This window comes from Stegodyphus dumicola, chromosome 9, assembly GCF_044657685.1.
Source record: "Stegodyphus dumicola isolate Sdum_Otavi_A_Nest chromosome 9, ASM4465768v1".
Taxonomy (NCBI): domain Eukaryota; kingdom Metazoa; phylum Arthropoda; class Arachnida; order Araneae; family Eresidae; genus Stegodyphus; species Stegodyphus dumicola.
Window position 1 is genome coordinate 19997713 of NC_140776.1, and position 20719 is coordinate 20018431.

General features: G+C 32.1%; 1 protein-coding gene across 3 annotated transcripts in view; it reads left to right on the forward strand.

Annotated features, from left to right (window-relative positions):
- The window catches only part of LOC118192022 (cell adhesion molecule Dscam1-like), a 1213535-nt gene that overhangs the window by 542957 nt on the left and 649859 nt on the right, over positions 1-20719 (forward strand). For all 3 annotated transcript variants that reach the window (XM_085823265.1, XM_085823266.1, XM_085823267.1), the window contains exon 7: positions 16348-16755. In XM_085823265.1, the coding sequence (XP_085679391.1) occupies positions 16348-16755 (408 nt within the window). The remainder of the gene's footprint in view (positions 1-16347; positions 16756-20719) is intronic.

A 20719-nucleotide genomic window follows, 5' to 3' on the forward strand; every position in this document is an offset into this window, starting at 1 on the left:
TTGAAGCGCAAATAAAGAGTGCAGTTATTAAGCATAATACTATTCTCAGCTTTGAAGATTAAATTAGTGTAGCCAAGGTATTTCTGAAACTTTCTAAATTAAGCACTAAAATTAAAATTTCATTTATCTCCATCTTAGAATGTAGAACTAGAACTAACCATTTATAATTTAAACTACAAAGTAGTCTGTGTCAGGGTCACTTTCATAGCAGCAAAAGCATTAAATAAAAGCAAGAATTGCTTTGTATCAAGTTGATCGCAAATGATCATTTGTTAATCAAACATTAATTAAAATTTACAAAATATGAAATATAAAAATCAAAATTCGGGCTACTAGGTGTACATGTTCGGGTGGAGGACTACGTTATGCATAAGTGGATGGCGCTAGGTACAATCTTTGTTTTACAATACGAAGAATGTACATACATAAATGCAGACTTTTCGTTAATTAATTTCTTGAAAAATAATATAGTCCGATAACATTTTGTAGCAAAAGTTTGAAAATTGATACGCCGTTGTTAACTCAATATATTTTACATTACATAGACGTATTAAACATGGTATCTGTTTCAACATTTTCAGTAGATCAATCCCTATATTTCAAAAAATTTTCATCTAAAGTAATTTACTCAATTCAAATATCAAACAACCAGTGCAGCGCAGCATATTTTTCAAATAAATTTCGAACAAGTTGCTACGGTATGAATGCAGCTTAACATTTTATGCATTAAATATTTATAACTTGAAAATAAAATTTACTGTTTAAACGATGTTATTTTTGTTACTCTGGCAATCACAAATCTAGAAGATGTATTTTACCTATGAAAAATAAAATGCATATAGATAAAACCCGTAAAAATAATGGACAAATAAATGTATTGCTGCCTTTGGTCTGTTTAAAGAAAGTAGCATTTATTTGCATAAAAGAGATAATAAATCCTTCAATACAGAAGAGCAAATGTTTTTCTTTGTTAAAACCATGTTCCCCAATAATGAACTCCAGCTTATGCGATGAACAGATGTTTCGTTAACTAAGCAAAAACAAAAGGAATGCATAAAGGTTTTACATTATTAATATAAAATATTGGCCCTCAATAAATAAGAATGTATTTTGTTTGGAGGACATTGCAATTTAATATGACTGGGAGTGATAATGATTCAAAGAAAAAATATATGACATTTTTTAAGCTTGATCATAGAAACATAATAAAGTACTCTTATTTTATCCATTAAAAAGGATATTTTCTCAGTTTATAAGATACACTTTAAGCTAACAAAGGTAAAATATGTTGGTTGTTACTAATAATAATTCCATTAGACTTCGCTTAATCTTCAAATATAATTTTTATTAACGATAGATTTTTTTAAAAATAAGAATAAATATGCTTCGCTTTGGAAATTATTGGTGTTAGATTATTACGTAGTCGAGTGCAAGCTGTAGTTTCTATAATTTATAATATGCAGTACAAATTATAATGAAATTATAAAAAAATATGTCTTCTTTTTTAGTTACATTTATTTTTTAATATATAGTCAGAAACTGTAGTACCATTTTTCTCTTAGTTTGGAATAACATGTGGACTTATTTGGTATGGCTGATTATTTCATAATAAAATTTTAAATTAGACTATTTTTAGAAACTTTTGCCGCAGTTGTTACTCTTAGAACACTTGTGATATGAATATTACTAACACATATTAAACATTATTTAATATATTGTGATCTCAATATATTTAATTATGCTCAGTAATACACGGAATGCATAATGATATCCGTCTACGTTACTTATAACTATAAGCTAATCCTATTTATTTTTCTCGTTCTTCATTGATCAGAAAAATTGGAAAAGAAAATTGTTAAAAAATTTACAATTGATACCTAAATAATGGGAATGAGTTTTTATTTTAATTACTAGCCGCCACCATTTATTATCTTAATTAAATGCCTTCGTCTGACATTTAAATGTACCGGAAAAATGCCTAAACGGAACACCCAGCACTAAATTTAAAAACTGCACATAATTTTACTCTGCAGAACAACATCTTTATTAAAAAACAAAAACAGGAAAACAAAAAGAACACAAATTTCAATAAAAATGTATTACATATTAAAAAATTTACAATGAAATAAGCAATATCTTTTAATACAAATATTACTTATCCTAATAAATAAATGAACTAACTTCTCGTTACCTTCTCTCGCCAAACATCCAGTATCCAAGGGAAGCATTAAATTTAAAAAACTGCACTGAATTACCGCGCTCATTTTTCTGAGTGGCAACAGTGCTAATATAGGCAACAGTGGAAATATCAGCAACAATGGCTGCGTGCCATTGTTCTTAATATAATGACAGAGAATTACTGATTTGATGCGATTTCATCAAAAAACATAAAATAAAAAGAAGTCGTTCGAGTTTTGAAAAACTCGTTTCGAGGTGCAGTGGCTTTTGTCTGCATGCATCTACTATGTGCATGCGTTCTTTGTCTGCATGCATCTATTTCGTATCCCTGGGTCTATTAAATAATCGCGTATACCATTTTTACTTCGTTGTACAAAGTAAAGAAATTATATTAAAAAAAAAAAAAAAAAAAAAAAAAAAAAAAAACACCTCAGTGGCGTAACAGCCCTAATGGGCCAAGGCCTGCTGTGCCCGAAATTTGCGATCTTGACCTGGGCTTCGGGGTGCGTAAGCGTAGGCCCTAAACAAGCGGTCAGCTTGTCGCAAGACCCCCAGTGTTTAGTCCCCAAGCGAACATGGTACTAATTTTATCGATACAAGTGATAGAAATCAAGGGATGAAAGGCTGAGTCCTCCTTGCCAAGCCCAGGAATCGAACCCCGGACCTGTGGTACTGCTGCGCGATGCGCTAGCCACTGCGCCACCGGGCCTAAATTCAAATTATTATAATCGTGAAAATTTTCGGATATCATATTTCAACGAAAATATGCATTTTGACCGCTCTCGAATCCATTTGAACGATGTTTCTGCATGACATCTGTACGCAAGGGCAGAATAAATGACTCTGTTTTTCAAAAACAAGGGATTTAAAACGGATACAACGGAGATTTATTTCGTGACGCTCTGCGTACATACGTATGTACGTATGTCGCGTATAGTCTCAGAATGTTGAAATTTTGTATGTGGAACTGCCATACTATGTAGTTCTGCATCGAGCTTTTTGGTTGTAATCAGCCACACCAAAAGAATGTAAATTTACATATATCCACAATAATTTTTTGTTTGAAAAGTGATTGAACTAATTTGTTCTTGTATTCTGGTTAAGGTTTTTATTCCTTAATTTAATGTGTATGGAATAGTTTTATAAGTATGAACAATTTAAAAGTTCTTTAATTTGCACTAAGCCTAACGAGGCTGCCAATTGTTTACATTTGGAACCCTTGGTAAAATAGTGAATTAATTCATTTTATGCACTAACTTCAGTTTTTTCTCCGAGTGGACCAAAAGTAAACTGTCAAATTTGCGCACCGAAACATCTGAGTTCCTGCCCGCTGACCGAACTGCTATTTTTTTTTTTTTGCTTAGAAACTTATAAGGTATTTCTCCTGCTTTCCTAGCGTGCCTTCGTGGTGTAGTGGTTCTGCACACTGGGCCGGCATTCCAGAGGTCCGTGTTTCGATTCCAGGAGAAGGCGGTTGCTCATTTTTCATCTCTTTGGCTCCCCATGCATATATGACAGGAAAAAGTGACATTTAAATTCACTTAAGAAAAGGAAACGAAACTATCAAATTAATTACGTTATGTTACTTTACTTAGAATGAATGATATATAATTAAAGTCAGTGTATACTATTTCATCCAACCGATGTTTCTTAAGGAATGGAACAGGTCTAAGTAATTAATATTTATACAATTTTATTTTTATGTTATATTTGTGATTTTTATGAAGTAAAAATTATAAAATTCATACTTAATCAGATCTCTGTATATATATTTTTAAATATTTATTTTCTGGAATGTGTTCTCAAAATTTCGAAATATTTTAGTCTAATTGTATGATGATAAATAAATATTCCTCGTTGGTTTCAACAAACTCAGCTAATGAGAAATCACATGTAAAATTTATTTCTTGCATCACAAATTTCTGAAAAATGGTTCATTAACCTGACATTCAATTTTCAGCCCCCAAATTTATTAAAAATATATTTTAAAAATTATACTGCAATTTTCTCTACTTTTTTTGAAATAATAGTAAATTTTTAAATAAAAACTTTAATTATAATGAAATTACCGTATTTGCCTGCGTATGAGACGCACCTTTTCTCGGTGAAAATAGGTCTGAAAAACGGGATGCGTCTTATATATCGATACCGCGTCTTATACATCTTATATATCGATATTCCGTTTTTGATTACGTTCATTTCTGGAAATTTCCTCTTTTCGGAGTTATGTGATTTTTTTCTTGTTTCCTTGCCGAGTGTGGGAATATTAGTTACGTTGAGTTCAGTGAATGCGCATGTGCTGTCATCGACGATAACAGTTGAGTTCGTTTAAACTTTCCAGTTTTTGTGAGTGACTTTTAAGTGTATGAAATTTCTATTGTTGCAGAGAGGCATTTCGGGCCAGCCCCAACCGAGAAGAGCTTGGCGGAATCAGGAAGAGGATCTAAATTATTATTTTACATTTAAAATACTGCAAATTCATTATAATGATCAATAATAAAGTTGTATCCTGCAAAATTGTTTACAAGAAGGGGTGCGTCTTATACGTGGGCAAATACGGTAATTGTTTATTTTTAAAATTTATACTTTTCAAGATATTGTTATAGTTTATATTTCTTATTATTTACTATTGTTAGTAAAGTTACAAAAGTAGCTATTAAGAAACTTTATTTCATTATTAAAAAGATTGTGCGTAAACGCTTCTGATATAAAATTTCTGCAGTAGAAAAAAGAAATCGTTAAAGGAAAGGTTTTACTGCATTTTTCTGTGTATAAAACTACGAGGAATTTACCGAGGGCTAACCCTTTTAGAATAGCATTATTTTCATTTTATGCACTCGTCCTTCATATTTTTATCAAACAGTGGGTAAATAGTAAATAGTTCTCAAGAACTACATGCGTTTCCTTTAGATAAATAGGGCAATATTTAGTAGAACATTGAGCAGCCTATTTATGTGCTTAGCTTTAAAATTTGGTAAAACGGTTGTGGTTTCATTGCAAGAAATAGCTTCTAGAACTACGTTTGTTTACTCCTTATCATTTCCGATAGTAGATACAAAGATTTTATCTATTTTCATGCTGCTAGTTATATCCCAGCAGCGGAGATAATAAAAGAGAGACAATTACTTTGAGATACCAGTAAAGATGCTGACTAAAATTTGTATCCAAAGTGGCTTTTTCTCTAACGAGGAAAAAGCAAAAACGAAATCTTCTATTTTTCCTGGAATCCAACAGTCATAAAACAAATGAAATGGGAAATAGGGCGCCAACTCGAAACACAGATAGGTCTAGGGTACATAAAATTCTTGTTTTTTACTGGAAAAGACGTCATGCTCTGAAAACTTGCCTTACAGACGAATAAAAATAATCATAAACTGATGTAAAACTAGATAAGATCATTTAAAATCAATGTCCTGAAACATTTCAGATTTGCATTCAGCTCTTATATGGTAAAATGTTTGTTTCAAAACTAAGTAGTTTTGTGTAAAATTTAAATTTAAAATTGTAACTCTAAAAATTTTAAATATTAAATCTTTAATGAAGTTAACAAAAAGGCGGGCACTGGGGTCAAACAGGATGAGTCGTATAGTATATACGTGTAAGATCTGTGAGTCGTATAGTATAAACGCATAAGATCTGTGAGTCGTTTAGTTCCTAATTTTTTATGTGCTAACTAGAAAAATTTAAATATTGATTTGTAAAGAATTAGTTAAAAAATTATGATTGAAATGTAAACTTATCTACCTCTGAAACAATCAACTGATTCTTTGCAACAACTTCTATCAATTGAAATGTCTCTATATAGTCGCATACTTTCGGCTTAGTTTCGTTTAATACGGGAGAAGCGAGTTCGATGAGCCCCATTTTTTGTTTACTGGAATAAAAGACTGGCTCAAAGCTTTACCGGTCTTAACCCGATCCGGGAAGGAAAGTTTTTCACAACTTTTTAGCATAATATGGTGTATTATCGGAGGTCGGATTGTATACTGTGCTGCCTGACCGGAAAAGATTTAATTAAAAACATGGTACGTAAGGATTACACTAGAATCGAAGCCCCTCGAGTATAGATCTCGTAGGGTGTAGTAAGCGATTCCAGTTAGGCTTTAAATCTGTAAATGGACTTTCAAAATCTGGAATAAAAGATTTAATATTATTTTAAAGATTGCAGATAGGAGGGGGATAAATTCTATTTTCTTTTGATTTCTGCTATATAGAACGTTTTTATTATCAAAAAGGCCTCAAGTTAGAACCTCTTTTTATTGTTTCATCTATTTTCCCATTTTGCTTAAGGACTAGATGTTTAAATAATCAGAGTGCTCTAGATCTATTTTCTTGTAGGAATGTGTAGCATCTTAGAAGACGTTTCTTTGCTAGTCTTGTGAAAAAAAAAATTTGAAAAGATAACGCTGATTTTTGTTGTTTGACTTCGAAATTAATACTTGTTCGGTGTTTTATTGTATCTTAATTAAGAGCTGAGAGTATTGAGTATCGTAATTGACTCCTGGCCTATAGCTACTGAACAGAGCTGAGATATCTTTCTCCGGCTTTAAATATTTGTCAACACACTGCGCGAGGCAGTTCTAGGATTTTCCTCTTCTCGAGATTTCTAGAAACCAACAGAAGGAAGGGATTGCGGTTACATCTAACATATTAGGCAATTGCATTTATTCAATTTCACTACAAATTACCCAGATATCCATTTATTCAATGTTAAATGCTTCTGCTCCTGTATTTTTACTTTTCCGGCAGAGATTTCTTTTAAAATTTCTTTCACGCTGCATTGCACGGGGAAATAAAATAATTTTAATTAGAATTATACTAAATTTAGCTATCTAATTACAAAATTCGTAACACTGCCACCTTCCCAAGGACTACACTTCCCGGACAATACAATCCCTGGCAGGAAGCCATACTTACAACTAAAGCATCAATGCAATAATAACCATTACAGTACTGTTGTGTATGTATGGGTTCGTAATAAATTGAATGGCCACGTCCGATAAAAGGTTAATAAAATGTATTCTTATCAATCGAAATATAACAGAACACTGCAATTTTCCTCGGAAATATTCGTACAAGTGTTAACATTATCACGCAATAAAATGAGTAGGTATAATTCCAACTACTAAAAAGGTTAAAATGCAACTCAGCGCAAATAGAAAGTTCATTCAGATAGCTGAATTTGTGCGGAACCAAACTTGCAACAACAGAAACTAAGCAACAGAGCTGAGTTGTTTCTCTCTGGCTTTTTATAGCTGTCAGTCTATCGCGAGAAATTTTTAGTAATTTCTTTATTTCTCGAGATTTCTGAAAACCAACAAGAGGATGGAATTACTGTTACAGCTAACACAGCAGTCAATTGCATGTATTCAATTTTAATACAAGTAAAAGAAATGTACATTTAGTAAATTTTAAATGCACCTGCTATATTTTTTTGCTTTTCCGGCATAGCTTTCACTTAAATTTGCCTCGCTCTGCATTGCACTGGGAAATAAAACAATTTCAATCTTAATTCTGGTACGATTAGCTATCTAAATACGAAATTTGAAACAATATAAATGAATGTTTGTTTCTCTTTTATACAAATCTATAGTATAATTCCGATTTTTATGAAACTTGCCACACTCCACCTTCAAAACAAAAGCAACGTCCTTGTCTACATACGATTACTCAAATACCAGACTATGTAGTCCGCGTTCTTTATATACATATATTTTATGCTAACTTAACGTATTTGGAATTAAAAACACAGCGATTTAAAAGCTTTGCATTGCTCCTCCGTAAAGCGTGATATATATATATATATGTTTCATATTTAATCAGAAAACCTGGCAATGTAAAAAACATTATGTTGCCACTCGTGAAAACGCAATTATATTAATTTGTCTAGAATTTAATAAACATATTCGGCTATTTAAGGGAAATATAATGCTTCTGCCAAAATTAAAATATTTTAAAAGAGTGTCATCGTTGAGCAAAGCATAAAATATTTAATACAAGCATTAACATGCGTGTTGTAGCATCACACGCATTTTTGCTTTTAGAAAGTGAATTTATAATAGTCGTCACAAAGTAATACTTTCGCTATGAAATCAATTATGGTACGAAAACGAAAATCGATTGCTAAATCTACATCTCGACCACGAAAGAAAAGACGTCACAAGCTTCAGAAGCAAAAGAGTAATGGGAAGCAAGACTGAAACATATTTGATTACGTGCTGCTCAAGGCCGTTTGTATGAAATAGACCAATAACAGGAAGCAAGACTGGAAATGGTTGGAGACCACACTGCTCAAGCCTGTTTGTCTGAAACAGAAAAGAAACTGAAAACAAGGCTAGAAAACGTTCGACCACGCAATGCTCAAGATTGTTCGTCTGAAACAGACGAGCAACGGAGAGCAAAACTGGAAAACGTTCGAGTAAGCGCTGCTCGATCCAGATGACCGGTCCATTGCGATACTAATTATGATAACAATAATCATCCATGTGTAGTCATTGGAAACATAAATGAATTATGTATAGCAGAGCTTTCAAATTTAATTATGAAGCACCAGGAATGTGCCACGCAGGTGGAAAAGAACGCAGCACCCGAATCATTATCAACCTTAGTATCAACACACCACCCGAAACATTATCAACCTTAGTATCAAGTGACACAAGCAAATCAACACACGTAAAATATGCATAAAGGTAAAACTTCAGAACTGAATTAAAACATAAACATTTTCTTTCCTTTAATTTCCATTGCAACGCATGCCGGATAACAGTTATTTATAGAAATAAACTGATTTATACTAATTTCGTCATACATGCAGTTTAAAAAAGCTTAACATCATCATTAGCCCGAAGTGCGTTAACCCAGAAGGGCTATTAATTTGCTTTGGTTCACTAGAAATGTCGGTTTACTCTTCAAATTGTTGCCATCAAATATTAGAGCCCCGCATTATATTTAAAGAAATTAAGTAAGAAAGAATCTGCATGAATGTATGCATGTTTCTCGCGCTTCGAGAAAACAACTGTACGTAGAGACATCAATCAAATTTTCAATAAGTTGTCCTCCACTAGAATATGGGGATCAGAAAGCCCGAACTTGGAATTTGTTTTATTATCTATTTCAAATTTGGTGAAACTTTAACGAAATTTTGATCAACTCAAGGATTTGAAAGCGACCAGTGGCTAAACGGAAAAAAAAAATTTCTATCTTCAGTTCGTGAGACTGTGTATCGGAAATTCTAAAGACATGCTCATTTTTGAATTATTTTACGATATTGCTGTTGAATTTTTATGATTTAAGTGCGGAGAATACGGTATTTAATAAATAAAGGTAACCCACAAAACGTTAAATAATAGCCCCATTGTTCGTAATATAAAATCGGAAATCTTTCAGAATTTGTTTCTTATTATTTTGTTTATTTTTAAAGTAAAAATATTCCGACAAGCATTTTAGTCTTGAAAAGCGAAGTTTAACAATAAATACAAATGTTTGTGATTCAAACCTAGTAAAGGAGAAGAATGAAAGCATTTCATCCCTATTTACATTTTGTTAAGGTACCCGACTTTGTACAAAAGACGATTTCTGGCCAAAATTTCGATTTTTACTTTATTAAATTATTTTAAAGAATACATCTTTGGCTATCAAATACAAGTTTCTGCTTGTTGATTGGTTAATTAGAACTGAAGTTATAAGCATTTTTCTGTAACGGAATAAACCGGAAGTTCCAATATTCTGGGCCGGAAGTGAGCGTTTAAATAGATATACCTATTAAGAAACCTTATTTATTATCAAGATTTTGTAAATTATAAACCTTCGTACTAAGTTTGGATATTTTGTAATACATTTTAAGAATCTGGCCGTAGTCTTTTCCCTTAATTTCGTATGTAGTTTGGCGCAGAGGGTATTCGACGTTGAATGGATGTGTTGCTGCTTTGTCGATTAGCTTTGACAAAGTGCTTAATTTGAAAGCTATGTCACATTTTTGCATCGTTTGCAGCAAAATAAACAGAATGGAATATAATCTTCAGCACGACATATGTAAAGCGTAACATATTGTTCTGCAAATTGTAAAAAAGCAGCCTCGGGTATGGGAGCAGTTATGCGCTTTTTGAATGACTTGTTACATTACGCAAGCTGAAGTACACGGATTATTATGAGGATGGGGATTCTAAGGGGGTTTTAACTGTGAAAGGTTTATTTGGTAAAGATTCGGTCAAGAAACTGGAATGCATTGGGCATGTATAGAAAAGGATTGGTAGTAGACTACGAAAAGTAAAAAACTATGCTCCTGAATTGAAAGGAAAAGCTAAACTGGCTGATTCTTTTATTGATAAACTGCAGAGTTAGGGATTGCAATTAGAAGTAATGTGGAAACTTAATTGAGATGCAGCATGTTGTACTAGCTGCTTGTTCCATTGTAGTTCTTCTTCGAAGCCAATGCTCTCCTCAATCAATGAGTTGGAATGTGCGATTGCAGAAATCAGGAAAAAAATCAGGAAGAAAAAAAATCAGCTAAAACCTCTGGTATATCAACATATATTTTGATTAAACATTAAACCTGCATATATGGAGTTGATTACATAAACAAGAGTTATTAAAAAGTGCATGCATGGCAAAATTCAAAATATCAGGGAACGTTTTAATGGCATTTTATTGCAAATGGTTTTGAAAGAAACGTTCATAAACTTGCGAACGTTAATGTTTGGAGCAAATGTAAGTGTTGTGTTATTTAATGTTATTTAATGATTGATTTATAGGTTTGCTTGAAGCATTTTCAAGGTTAGGTATGTATCCTGAATTTACACTGAGCAGGGAATTCGAAAACTTGATAAAGTGCAAAATCATGACTCTTGGCGGCATTCCACAAGTTTTACAAAAACCCAAATAAAAATTTACGCTTTGTTCGAAAGAAAAAATGCAAAGTGTGTGAAGAAAAAGTAAGCTATCAGTTACAAAGCAGACGAATTTTAATTATCAGAGATGCTTCTTTCACTAAGAAATTGTTTTATGAAAACTTTAAACTTGTTTTCTGAAAAATGGTTTTTCTGTAAATATTGCCAATAGTAACAGCCATGACTCAAAATTTTATTGATAAAAAAATTATGCTTTCTATACATGTTTCATATAATCTGACGCATGCTCTGAAGCGGAAGATTTTAGAAATATTAATTAGAAGTTGAACTGTTACTTTTTAGTTTTAGATTTTGGATGCAATAATAGGAAAATATACAGTAAATACTATACATTTTGACATATCTCAAGAATATATGAATATTTCTTAATTATTTTCCTTCACTGCATACAAAACAAGTGTAAATATAAATACAAATTAAAAAAACTGCATATTTATACATAAATGTTTCACCGTGGTTGTTGCCGTAAAGGCAAAATTTAAGGAAAAATTATCCTTTTTTTCATTATTTTTCAAAATTTAAACTACTCAGCCTTACGTTTTAAGCTGTTTTCATCAATTAATATACTTATCTTCAAATTAATATGTTTATAGTTAAAATAAAAACCATTTTTAAAAAAATGGTACCCGAACGAGGTCGGATACAAAACGATATTTCCAATATGAAGTTTTATTTTATTGAAATCATTCTACTTTTTGTGATTTTCTTGAGTTATTTCCCACTTCATCACGTGTATTTTGCCCCTTCCCGGAAACAAACATCCCTTAGAAAATATCATGTCAAAAATACGCACCGAAGGAAGAGGCTCTCCTAAACTGCGTAGTGTCTGTAAAAAAATAGATGCGTTTCTTATGCTTTAAATTAGGGGTCTTCAACCTTTGACGCCCGACGGCCACATCAATAATTTCACAAATATCCGCGAGCCACATGTATGGCTCTCCCCCAAAAAAAGTAGTCAGAAGATTTATATAAAAGAGGAAGGTTTGTTTTGCAAGACTACATTTGATTTTAGGCGAAAACATAGTGTTACATATTTGTATATATATATGTATACATTGGTTCCAAAACGTAAAATGGAAATCGAATTAAAATGTTTTGCAACTTTTTTAACTATGAAAAAAAAAAGCATAAAGATGATTGTACAGAATGATGTTACAAAATACATTTACAATTAAAAAAAATGCATTACTGGCGGGAGATAGTAGTTATTTTAGTTTTAATGTGAAATTTGACTTTGTTTTTACTTGATTAAACTTTCAATATCCGGTTTAATCTGTGTTGTTGCAGTTCGTAACCTACAAATGTCTGTCTGTCAGCAGTATGTCCTACAAATGTCTGTCTGTCAGCCGTGTTCTTGTTTTCGATTTTAGGATTTTCATTTTACTAAAGATCTGTTCACATATGTAGGTAATGCCAAAGATAGAAGACATGGAAGAGTGTATGTTTACGCATTCCTGGATAATTGTCTTCGGTCACGTACTTCGAATACAAATAAATGAATGTAGGATTTTCAAGAAACTTGCATTTTACGGCAGTCACGCTGTAAATCTATAAATTCTAATTGAAGTTCAGGTGAAACACTTCCAACGTCCACTGAAAATGGCGAGGAGAACATTCTGATAAAAATTTCATTTTCACGAAAATCTGCTTTTGAATTCCTCTTTCAAATTATAAATGCATTGTAAATAATTATTTATTTTCCATGTTTTAGAGTTCTTTACACCCTCCATCAACTTTGGAAAGTGAGTGGAATTCTTATTCCACTCACTTTCCGAAGTTGTGGAGTGAGTGGAATTCTTAAAAAAAGTGAGTGAAGTGAGTGGATTTCTTATTCCACTCACTTTCTCACAGGATTAATTTTATCCCAAACATTTTCAAAAAGTAATAAAGATAATGAACAAGTAGATCTTTCCCATAAGCGGTAGTTCAAATCATTGAGATGACCTGTAATATTGGCAAGAAATGTAAAGTCTCTCAACCACCATAGTACTATTTCTACCTGCCCTTCACATAAGATTTGAGTAATATTATTAGTCCTATTTCCTCTCCAGTCATAGATTTATCACCATCCGTGGTTATAGCAGATATATTACTAAAGTCAACATTACATTTATCAATAGTTTGTGTCAGACTCGAATACAAATCTGTTCCTCGGGTTGTACCCTTAAGTGCAACGACACTGGCTGATTCCGCTACAATTGTGAAGTTTCTATCAATGCCACGAATAAAAATGGCTATCTGTTCAATATCTCTTGCATCTGTTGATTCATCAATCGCTACAGAATAAAACTCAATTTTTTGGATTTGGATATAATTTACTGAATACGAGTATATCTGTTGCGAGATCCTCTATGCGCCTCGCTACTGGCACACCAGACAAGCTAATATTCGATATGACTTGAGCCTGTAATGGACAAAGCACATCAACTGCACTCTGAAGACATTCTTTTGCAAATAAGCAAAGTGTTTTCCACGCTTAGCAATTATTTTTTGCTATCATTAATTAACACGAACAGCATTTTCAAATTGTTTGTTCGCTGTGGCGAAGAAAGACTGCAAAAAAAATTTGTTTTCATTTTAATTCACTCACCTTATCACTTCGAAAATGACCTTCCAAAGCAGAATACTTCTCACTGTGCTTAGTATCATAATGTCTCTCAATAATGCAGTTATATGTTTGCTATACGCAGTTTTCAAAAGCATCGTAGCCTGGGTCAAAGTATTCTTCCGAAAGAAACTCCAATTCAAATAAATAATGTATCATAATGTCTATGTATTCCTTCATCACAAATACGCTGTCGTTGTAAATAAGGCAAAATGCCTAAAATTCGTCATTTTCAGAAAATTTTACCTCAGATAATATCAGGCATGTCAATAAAATGTTTTAAATATCAAGAATAAGAGAAAAAACGTTCTTTTTACGACAAAAAACTGACAAGGCAATTTTTCTTGAAATCAAAATTTCTTAAAATTCTTCAATTTTTCTTCAAATTCAAATGGGAAGCACTAAAATGCATTCAGCAGGCCACACGGTGAAGACCCCTACTTTAAATCATTCTTGGGTTCCTAAAAGGGTTTTGATACCCGTTTTTAAGCAGCTTAAAATGACTTTTCAAAGTTCTTTTTAGGGTTAAATTTTATATTTTAGCAAACGAGATTTAAATAAATACTATATCTTACCAATGTAGACTATCAATTTTCTGTTTATTTTCTTTCATGTCTCCGCTGCTTTTGACCTTCAATACGAAAGATTTGATTTGAGAGTTCTCCTTTTTGAAGTCACCGTTCTTGGATGATTTCGCTTTATACTTCTGTGATTGTATTTACGTCTCTAAAAATAGAAAAAAAAGAAAGAAATACATTCAATCTAATGGATCGAAATCCATTTCGTCGAAACTTGCTCGGAGCTCTGTATCTTTCTAACATTATCAAAAAATGCAAATATGTTAATCGTCTTCTTACGAAATTTATAAAAGCAGAAATATTTCTTCTGGAATAAAGAAGTATGATTTTTTTTTTCGTACCAAATAAAATACTTTTAGATTTCTTTCCTCTTGTAGTATACTTCATTGTTTCCAAGCATCATTGCACATGTTATTAAATATATAAGTAGTACATACTATAATATATAAGAAGAAGATTAGAAGTAATATAAGAAGTATAAATTTAATGTATTCAAAATTAGGAATTAAAAAAAATTATATTAAACGAAAATTTTACTAGGTATGATCGTGACGAACAAACTCATATAACATTAAATTCCGCGCATTTATATACTTGATTGAATAAAAGACCACGTGCAGAATTTTTATAAATGTAAAATTCTATTCGTTTACTGGATTTCATAACTAAACCTTTACGGATGGAAAAACGATCTTAATGATTCTTTACAGAACGTGAAAAGATATTTCCGCAAAATTTATGAGCATATTGTTGCTCATGGTAACACCGTATCACAAGTGATGGTAGTTTAGTGGAAAAAATATGACGATAGTGTATTCGGTTAGTTTAGGTTATTTATTATTAGTTGTATTCGGTTAGGCTACATTATTCGACTGTGGTGAAGCTTACCATCGGCAGAGTGGTAAAATCACTGAACACTGGTAGTTCCGACTAGGGTTCGATTCTTGCAAACGGATTGGCTTAATGGCTAACTTGTGTATCTGAGCCAATTTTCCTTAAAAATCCTCCACGAAGGCATCTCTTCCCTTAGGCAGATAGGCTAGTGTATTCTATCAAGCCAAAACAAACCATTTGTACATGATAGCCATCTGTCTAAGGCAGCTGATTCGCCACTGGCCATTCAGCTGTGAAGTAGAAATAAAATGCGTGATAAATGTTGCTTATACTATATATAATTACTTGTTTATGAATATTGGATATAAAGATATTACGCAGAATTATTTATAAAATTAAATCAATATCCAATAAAACAAAATTATCACTTTTTATAATTATTGGCTAATTATTCGCCGGGACTCGAACCTGGATCTCTCGAATACGCGCCGAGTGTGTTAACCGTTACACCACGAAGGCATGCCGAAAGGAGGGAGAAAAATGCCTTATATACTCCCCCTTTTAAAGAGCGATTGGGGATAAGGAGACCTTTTCGCGAAATCCTGGTGGTGGAGAATCATCATCCACCACTTTGTTTAGTTCGGGCGCCACTGTAGAGGCATTAGGTTATTTCGAAGCAGGAGATATGAAAAATGAGCAATGCCTTCGCCGGAACTCGAATACGCGCCGCGTATTCTAACCGTTACACCATAAAGGCATGCCGAAAGGACAGAGAAAATTTGCAATCAATACTGAAATTTCAGTACTTGTGAAAAGGACTCCAAATGTCATACGCTACTTTATTGATATTATCAATAATACATTTAATTTTCTGTATGACTAAACGGAGAAATAATTTTTGATAAAACCCAAGCAACGATTACTAATAAAATATTTTCATACAAGCGCATGTCTTTAAAAATTGTGAAATGAAAAAATAATTTATCTCAAAGCTCAAATTCTTCCTAATTTTGACATTTTTTTTTCCTTTTTAAATTATCGTCCTTTTAAACTCAATTTATGTAAAATTAGCAATAAAAAAAAACATAGACTCTTGACAAATAATGTCTCTGCTTTTAATTTAAAATAAGGTCCTGTTGCTCTGATAAATGCACAAATGTATAGTTGCTTAAATCTTCGTATAACCAGATGAAATGTTTAATTTTAGTTAATAACTGCAAACTTCACTTAATTTATTTATTTTCAGAGGAAATGCCTACCTTCATAAGGATTTTTCCCGATCAAATCCATATGCCGGGACAAATAGTATCACTCCACTGCTCAGCTAGTGGCTCACCCCTCCCTCAGATTTCTTGGTTTCTGGATGGCGAACAGTTATCTGAATCCCGACGTGTGAAGACTGGTGATTATGTTCCCATGGATGGTTCCGTTGTCAGCTACGTAAATATCACAGATTTAGCAGTATCTGATGGAGGTCTTTATGGATGCGAAGCCCAAAATGATGTCGGAATGGTCAGCCATTCAGCTAGAATCGATGTTTTCGGACCTCCATACATCAGACCAATGGGAAACCTTACAGTTGTAGCTGGCACTACAGTTACCATTCGATGCCCTGTTTCAGGGTACCCTATCGATAGGACGTATGTGGAGAAAAGTGAGTATTTGTATTTACTTCTTAAATAAGTTTTTTTAATCCCCTTTTTATAATTTTTTTAATGGCTGCCGTAAGTGCTCTTCATTTATCATAATTTTGCAATTTTTCATATTTTAACTTATTTTAATTTACATTATTAATCTTAATATAGTACATTATACATATATTAAGGTATAGAAGCATACAGGTATTATTTTTCACGTGTATTTAATTAGGAATTAAACTATTGAATGTCTTAAAACGTTAACAATGATTAATGAAATCTTTGTGGCACATTCCCGCAGACGAAAGGGTATACTAATTGTCGTTTAAAACAAACAAAGTGATTTGAATGCAGATAACAAAATAAACATTTATCATGTGCATTAAACCTGTGCTGCTCAATATATTTAATTTTTTAGTTCAAAGGGGCTTTGTCCCTGAAGGACTATTGTTTTCGTTTTGCGATTTTGCGTCGAATCACTCTGAAAGTCCGTTTCCCTCTTTAAACTGTTGCCACCAAATATTACCGCCTGTATTATATTTGAAAAAATTAAATAATGAAGAATCTGCATAAATGTATGTATGTTTCTCGCAGTGTCATAAAACAACGGTACCTAGAACCATCCAATTTTCAATCACGTAATCCTACTGCGAATATGGGCATCTGGAAGCCCAAATTTGAAATTTGGAATTTGTTTTATTATCGATTTCATATTTTGTAAACCTTTAACGAATTTTTGAGTAACAAACTGAAATATTTCAAAGCGAGCCATGGCAGCGTTGTACAGAGAAAACATTTTTATCTCTAGCGCGCGAGAAATTGTATATTGGAAATTCTAAAGATATGCTCATCTAGAATTATTTTGTGATATTGCTCTTGAACTGAATTTTATGGTTTAAGTGCAAAGAGCATGATATTTGATAAATAAAGGTAACACACAAAATGTTAAAAAAGGCCCCTCTGGACGTAATTTAAAATCTGAAATCTTTCAAATTTGTTTGTATATAATTTATGAACACAGTGTGATTGCAATTAAAGTTCCACTTTGAAAACTCTGCTAAAAACCGTGGTCAGAATAACCTGAAATTTTACCCTAATGTAAAAATTTGTAAGCAATGGGAAAGTAGTATGAAATCAGTTTTGTCAGCAAGACGGCAGCATATGTCAGCATGCCGAGTTTGCATATCTGCTCCGTATTTCTCAGGTAAGCGGTCGTATTTCTACTTACCAAGTTGCAACGCTAAGAGGTAGTCTACATTGCACCCCCAGAAGGAGAATGAGGTATTGAAAGCAAGAGAAGTTGACAAGATAACCATCTGTTCGGCAATATAATTATATGAATCAGATATTTATCCAAACAGTTAATAAGATACAGGCTACTGTTAAATGTCAGTGAGAACCCAAGTTTTTAATCAGCTGAAGCGATCTGGAAGATAACTGGCTGCTTTCACTAATTAAATAGGTTATTAATTTTCAGCTCCTTTCAATCGATGCTTTATGAGGATTTCTAATTATCTCAAGGCAGTTATAAATTTGTTGACTCCTGCAAAATTACTGACTTCGATATCCACTTATTTGTTCATCTCTTAATAAGTGGACTAATTTTCTTTCCATTAATATGAATGAATAATCATTTCTCATTTGAAAAACTTCAAAATGATTTCAAACAATTTTTTAAAAGAATATGTGAAGAAATAAACATAAAAATGTAGTGAAAACCGAAGATTAAATTTTCCAGACTAAGCCACGAAAGAGTTTCTTTCGGGGATTGATGCTAAATAATTTCTATTTTTAAAAATTAACTGCATTTTACTGCTTTTAATTTATTTCTGATTGCACTTAGCTCCTCAGCTTTGCATAAAAAAATAATGCTGCGAATCAGATAGTTATAGAAATTAATTTGTTACTGCAGATTAAGACGTATATCCTTTAACATGCGTCGCTTAGCGAAAATAATGACTCTTTTGAATATATCAGCATTAAATTTAGAGAATAAATGCACTATAAAATCATCTTTTTTATTTAATTAGCTTACATTCTGAGGCTTAAAATCTTCAAATGCCATATTTTAATTGAAAAACGTTGGTTATTAAAGTATTTTTTTTAAATGGGGCTTAATTAATGAGCGTTTTTACATACAGTAAGCTACTTCAAATGTTTTACGCTAGTTTGGATTTTGAACCCTAATACTCTTTAAATAAATATTTTTATTTAAATTGTTGATTAATAGTTTTTTTGACATTTCCTTAAATGGTAAATCATTTTTCCGTGAAACGAACTCAGCTAACAGTTTTTCTGATGTCTCTTTACATCTTGATGTCTTTAACTGATTAACTTCAAATTTGCTAAAGCCTTCTTATTATGCCTTAATAATAACACCGCAGAATGCTGGAAGTTCGACCTAGGTCTGATCCTAGACGAACGAGTTGGCTGTGGGGCTATTTCGTTCATGTCTTACGTGAATACAAGCCGGTTTCTTTTAGAAGTCCTCACCGAAGGCAACCGTATCCTAAAGCAGCTCGCCATCTTGTGCTTTACTATATTCAAATGACCTTTTCATTTTCTTCCTATTATTAGCAGTTTTATGTTGTAAAATGAAACAGAAATCCAAATCGGATTAATGTTATGTATGTAAATAATTTTGAAATAAAAAGATGGATATTTCCTATAAACAAATAATTTCGTTGCTTACATGCATAAATTCATATACATAAATAAAATTTCCTAAGCGCAGAGACAAATAAAATCAACACAAATATAATATATATAAATAAATTTGTGAATAATAGTAAAACAGTTATTAAAATTTATTAAATTATTATGATGTGATAATGACTAAAATAAAAATTAATTGTTGATTAGTAAATTAATGAAAGGATAATTTATGTCACATTATTTTTCTGCTAAGAGCTAGCAATAATCAAAAAAAATTTTTCTCCAGAAATATAACACTTTTAGGGAATTTGTATAAAGAAATGGAGCAGCAACAATGCAATATTTAAACGCTGATCGTAAAGAAAAATCAAGCAACAATTTTTATAGTCAAATTACTAAGGGTTATATAATTAATAAAGGAATAGAATATTTACAGAAAATTTTCCGCTAACTTTAAATGCATTATAAAGGACATTAATTTAATAAAATCTTCTTTAAAATTAGCTCAGACATATTAGTTTGTGCAGCAGAGAAATTGAGTTTATATCTTTATATCAACTTGCCAATAGTTTTAACATTGTACCCATTATTTTATCAATTTTAATGTAAAATTCGGTAAAAGAATATAAGTCAGAAATATCTCATTTCCAGAAGATACATCTTAAATATTGAAAAAATTCACTTTTTAGAATTTTTTAAGGGGGACTTGAATTTAAATCATGAATAACATCAAGTCCCCTTAAAAAGTTTACGATTTACATTCAAGTTCCTTTAAAAAACACTTTTCGGAATTAAACTTCCTACTTCCGGGTTCCCTCCTTTTCATACATTCTACTACTAAATTTATATTAGAAGATAATATAATCAATATTTCTTTACTAAATAAATTATTATCATCTTACTTTGCAGCGATTGCGCAAGTTTTAGAAAACTTGTTTTCGATTTCAATGAATTTTAGTTCATTCAATATATATATATATATTGTTGCGTTTTTCTTCTGACACCAGTTGTTACGTTATTTTCTTCCTTCATGTTCGTATGGGATTTATGTGAATTTGGAGTGAATAACGACTTGATGAAGTATCGAAACACATTTTATTTATCAATATTAATCAAGACAGCTCCCAAACACGTTTACAGTCGTCGCAGATCTACTATACACTCGCTGGAACAATCAGCGACACAGCCTTCAGGTTATCAGGCTATCACGATGGAGACAGCTTCACTGCAAAGCACTAGAGTACAGCTCCCGACTCTGCTTGGTCCTTCTTGGAACTCCACGTACTCTCGAGACTCTCCACGCTACAACTCGCGATGCCCTCGACG